The 5,583-nt window shown below is 44.3% G+C and overlaps 1 protein-coding gene across 1 annotated transcript in view; it reads right to left on the bottom strand.

Moving 5' to 3' along the window:
- zgc:113054 (uncharacterized protein LOC541322 homolog) overlaps positions 1 to 5,238 on the bottom strand; it is a 14,192-nt gene extending 8,954 nt beyond the window's left edge. Inside the window, exons 1-2 of the mRNA XM_037679304.1 lie at positions 5,180 to 5,238; positions 4,160 to 4,368 (exon numbers count right to left, since the gene is read on the bottom strand). Coding sequence (XP_037535232.1) covers positions 4,160 to 4,368; positions 5,180 to 5,228 — 258 coding nt within the window. The 5' untranslated portion in view covers positions 5,229 to 5,238. The remainder of the gene's footprint in view (positions 1 to 4,159; positions 4,369 to 5,179) is intronic.
- Between the last annotated feature and the right edge of the window lie 345 nt (positions 5,239 to 5,583).

The raw sequence follows: 5,583 nt of genomic DNA, 5'->3' as shown, positions 1-5,583 counted from the left end.
ACCCCTTCTAGCAGACGTGCCTGCTTGTTTACGCTGGGCCCCAAGCCTGCCTTCTCGGAGATATCGATCCAGACGCCGGGGTAAACGTGCCGGCCGGCTGGTAAAACTCAAAGCTCTGCGTGGTCAACGTTTCCACAGCCAGCTTCCTACGTGCCCGGACCAGGGAAAATATGGGTGTTGTCTACCGGCCCGGCGCTTGGACCGTCCTGGAGGCGCTGTTTTTGAAAATCTGCAACCGTTGGCACGCACCACCCCCACCATGGCTGGTTCTGTGTCGAACCAGATCAGGACGTGCCTCATCAACACAAGGTCTGTTGCCAACAAGACTTTTATTCTAAATGACTTTTTTAAAGACGAGGGACTAGATTTTCTTTTTCTCACTGAATCCTGGTTGCCTTTGGGTGATTCAAGCGCCTTGGTGGAACTTTTACCTCCGGACTGTCTGTGTTTTAATGCCCCGCGGCCATCAGGCCGGCGGGGTGGTGGAATATTAACTGTATTTAAATCAAACTTTTCCTGTAAACACTTGTCCACCCTCATGCCCTGCTCCAGTTTTGAGCTGAGTGCTTTTGAACTCGGACATTCCCCGCCCGTTCTGTGCGTGATTGTTTATCGCCCCCCTCGTTCCAAGGACTTCATAAGTGAATTCTCTGATTTTCTGGCTTGCATCACACCAAGATATGATCACTTTATTATCGTTGGTGACTTTAATATTCACGTCTGTCGTCAGGAGAAGCCATTAGTGAAGGACTTCCTTGATTTGTTGGACTCATTTAATTTAACCCAACATGTAAATGCTCCCACCCAACAACACGGTCACACTCTGGATCTCATTTTAACACGTGATGTCTCTGTTTGTAATTTGGTGATCGGTGACAACGTTCTCTCAGACCACATGCCTGTCTTGTTTGAAATTATCCCGCCTTGTCCTACTGCTAAGTCATGTGATTCTGCACGTACTTCACGCACCATTAACCGTTTCACTGCTGCACGTTTTACTGAAACTTTTAGCTCTGAGAGGATCGATCAGCTCTCAGTGTCTCTCTCCACCGAGGAGCTAACCTCGCAGCTTAACTCCGTTTGCTTAAATATTCTGGACCATGTTGCTCCCCTTAAAACCAGGAAAACAAAACTTTTATCAGAACCATGGCTTAATGACATCACTCAAGCCGTTAGACAGCAGTGTAGGAGAGCAGAACGCAGGTGGAGGAAAGACAGGCTGCAGGTTTCTTTTCAAATCCTAAAGGAGAGTTGGCGTCATTATCAGAAGGCAGTTAAAGCCGCCAAATCGAAGTTCTTTTCTGCGTTAATTGCCTCAAACTCCCACAACCCCCCGAGCCCTTTTTTCCACTCTGAACTCAGTTCTACACCTCAGTGAACCTTCACCTCTAGAAGCTTCAACTGAGCTGTGTGAAAACTTCCTCCATTTCTTTTCTGAAAAAGTTGCAAACACCCGGGCACTCATTTCTCCACCTGCTCATGATCCGTCCATCCCATCTCATTGTGTTGCTGTTCTTGACCACTTTGAGCCCATCTCTCTGTCTTCCCTGGAGCAGGTCATGTGCAGCATGAAGCCATCTGGCTCCCCTTTTGACGTTGTCCCCCCTCGACTCCTGAAGGAGCTTCTTCCTGTTCTGGGCCCTCCTGTTCTTGGCATTGTGAACAGCAGCTTAGCCTCAGGTGTGGTGCCAATAACTTTTAAACATGCTGCTGTCCAACCTCTCCTGAAAAAACCTAGCCTTGACCCCTCAGTCATGTCCAACTTCCGGCCTGTCTCCAGACTCCCATTTGTCGCTAAACTACTGGAAAAAATAGTGGAGTCCCAGCTGAAATGCTTTCTAGAGGATAATGCCATCTTAGAGCTATTCCAGTCTGGCTTTAAACCTCTCCAAAGCACTGAAACTGCTCTTCTCAAGGTTTTTAACGACATTCTCCTATTCACAGACGCTGGTGATTCTGTGCTCCTTCTCTTACTGGACCTCACATCTGCCTTTGATACAATCGACCACGAGATCCTCATTGCGAGGTTAGAGCAGTGGGTGGGCATCACTGGGTCAGCCCTCGAATGGTTTAGATCTTACCTCGCTGACAGGTCCTTTTGTGTCTCCATCAAAGATTTTAGTTCAGCCTCGGCAGCGCTTAAATGGGGGGTACCGCAAGGTTCCATCCTTGGTCCTCTTTTATTTTCTCTATACCTGCTGCCACTAGGTGCTATTTTCAAGAAACATAACATACCTTTTCATTTCTACGCCGACGACTGCCAAATCTACTTCCCCCTCGGACTCAACGGTACTCGCTCTATTCAACCGTTACTGGACTGCCTGGCTGACATCAGAGATTGGATGGCTTTAAATTTCTTGAGTTTCAATGAGAAGAAATCTGAAGTTATGCTGTTTCCTCCCAATGACACAATCACCAACCACTGCATCGACCTATCCGTTCTGTCACCGTTAGTGAAACAAAGAGTCACTAATCTAGGAGTGATACTTGACCCTTCTCTGAAACTCAACAATCATGTAAATATGATTGTTAAATCCTGCTTTTTCCAGCTGAGGCGACTGTCTAAGCTGAAGCCCATATTGTCCAGAAATAACCTGGAGACAGTAATTCATGCATTCATTACATCCAGGCTCGACTATTGCAACTCACTCCTTTTTGGTATCAGTCAGACCTCCATAGCTAGACTCCAACTGGTCCAAAATGCAGCAGCCCGGTTTTTGACCAGCACAAGCAAAAGAGAACACATTACTCCTGTTTTGGCCTCCCTACACTGGCTTCCAGTTCACATTCGAATCAAATTCAAAATACTCTTGTATGTCTATAAATCACTAAACAGCTCTGCCCCCTCCTATCTTACTGATCTGCTCCAGCCGTATGTCCCACCACGTTCTCTCAGATCAGCAGACCAGTTGCTCCTAACAGTCCCAGGAACCCGCCTCAAGCGCAGAGGTGACAGGGCCTTCTCTGTAGCAGGCCCAAAACTTTGGAATGAGTTACCTCTGCTCGTTAGACAGGCCCCCTCCCTCACAGTTTTTAAATCTCGCTTAAAAACACACTTTTATTCCCTGGCTTTCTGCACTGTGTGACCTGTGCTGAGTCTGTGTGCATCACACTGTGTTGGTCATGTTGCAGTTGTTGTTGTTATCCATTATTGTTTTTGTCGGTTTCTACATTTTTGGTGTCCTGTTATGTAATCTGTTGCTATGTGCTTGTTCTGTTTGTCCCTGTACAGCACTTTGGTGTGCTTTGTCACTGTTTAAAGTGCTATATAAATAAATTGGTATGGTATGGTATGGTATTGTTGCCAAAAATTAATAAAAAAAAACACAAATAATATTTTTAAGCTTTTTTTGGTTGGCTGGAACATTTAAGGGTAAAAATGGCATCTGAAAAAATATTTTCATTTTACTGACCAAACACATTTCACTGGAGACTCATATCATTTTTGTAGAAATATATAATGTTACTGAGTTTATTTATTTTTGTTAGATCTTATTTCTTCAGTGTTGTTCTTTTTTTGTTTTGTTTTCTCTTTCAGCTGCTCCCTTCTTCAGGGGTCACCACAGCGAACTAACTCGCATGAAGACTTGACAATTGTTTTTATGTGGGATGTCCTTCCTGACTCAACCACAGACCACTGAGCTACCACAGCCCTCTGTGTGGAGCAGAGAGCTGCTATTTAGGGTGCCCGGGGAAGCAGATGGTGGGGGTTAAGAACCTTGCTCAAGAACCCAGAGTGGGGAGGCAGGTGTGGGTATTTCACCTTTCTCCCCCACAATTTGATGTTGGCAGTCCAGGGAGTTGAATCGTTGACCTTCCGATCACAGGCCCACCTTCTCTAACCTCTGCGGCACCACTCTCCCTGCTGTTATGTTTTAATAGTTTTGTTTATTTAAAGACTAAAATGCCATCTTTGTGAAGCAGATGCCTTAATTAAGTTCCTGATCAAATATGATGTTTATTGATTTAAAATCAAATAGTGACAAGTTTATGAAGGACTTTGTGAAGAGGATTTATTGGTTGAATTACTTCTATTTTTATAGTGTTTGAATATAAAAAAAACAGTTTGGACATTTAATAAGTTTTCTGAGGAAATGTTGTGCTGGCAGTACACCTCCTGTGCTGTCACACAGGTTCTCTTGGTGGGAGATGAACACACCTGACAGCACATAAAGGTACCCCTCAGGTTGACGTCGAAGGTTCGATCCCACTCCTCCAGACTGGTGTCTTCACTGGCCGAGTTCATGTTGATCCCAGCATTGTTACAGGCAATGTGGATCGCTCCCCATTTGGAGACGACGGTGTCTACCATCCTCTGGACATCACTGGACTTACTGATGTCAGCCGTGATGGAAATGGCAAGGATCCCTGACAGAAGAAAGTATGGACCGTTTCTTTTAGACAAAACAAATCTGAAATTATTCACACAAATTATAAAATAAACAGCATACAAGAAATTTAAAACACTTTTAAACTTTTTGTGTTTTCTCGTTTTTGTAGAATGTTTTATTCCATAAGAGAAAATCAGTGAAGAAATACAAAGAACATTTGAACCCCTTTTTATCCTTTACTATGCTGACATCTGCTGGTCACAAACTATAAACAGGTTACACATTTTATAAACATAAACTATATATTTTAATGCAAAATGACTATTTAAATGTCCCAAAGCACATGATTTGTTCTATTATAGCTTACCTGAGTACCTGCCTCTCTGCAACCCTTCCAGATGTTATTTAAGATGTCTAGTTTTTGTTCTGGCCGTCATCTAAATAATGATTATCTCTTAAAGCTGTAAGAAGCAATGTACTTAACACAATACTTCACTTTTTTATGTATTTGCACTAAATTAACTAGACATTTTTTATTATTATTAGTTTACCTTTTTTTTAACCAGGCAAATCCCATTGAGATCACAGATCTCTTCTGCAAGAGAGGCCTGACAGCAGCCTAACATGCATGTCTTTGGTCTGTGGGAGGAAACTGGAGTACATGGAGAAAACCCACGCAAGCATGAGAAAAACTTGCAAACTACACACAGAAAGACCCCAGGTCCAACCGGGGTTTGAACCCAGGACTTTCTTGCTGTGAGGCAACAGTGCTAACCACTGAGCCGTCGTGCTGCCAAATGAAGCCTATTGGGTACATAGATCAAGTGTTTTGCATGAGCATTACTCACCTTTAAGAAAGAGTTCCCTAGAAACAGCCTCAGCCTTTCCTTCATCCATGTCCACCACAGCCACCTTAGCACCAGCCTCACCCAATGCGTGAGCGAACGCTCGGCCTATTCCCTGCCCCCCACCTGTCACATACGCCACTTTTCCATCAAGGCGCATCCGATCTAAAATGGAACGACCCTTAACTCCTCGGAAAACTTCATCGTCCGTTATCTTACATTAAAGAAGAAGAATCACCATGCAGCCATGTTCAGTGAGAATGAAAATGTTACCAGCCGATGCTTATCTGAGAAGGTGCAACAGTACCTGTGGCGGCGAGCACTGGGAGGCCACAGGAAGGCGCCGGATGAGACTGATGCCATCTCTTAGAGGGACAATGACCTTTTAAACAGAGGGAGTAGCCTTA

Source organism: Nematolebias whitei, chromosome 7 (genome assembly GCF_014905685.2).
Source record: "Nematolebias whitei isolate Nwh7 chromosome 7, NemWhi1, whole genome shotgun sequence".
In the NCBI taxonomy this organism is placed as follows: domain Eukaryota; kingdom Metazoa; phylum Chordata; class Actinopteri; order Cyprinodontiformes; family Rivulidae; genus Nematolebias; species Nematolebias whitei.
This window is presented reverse-complemented; position numbering and strand designations above follow the sequence as displayed.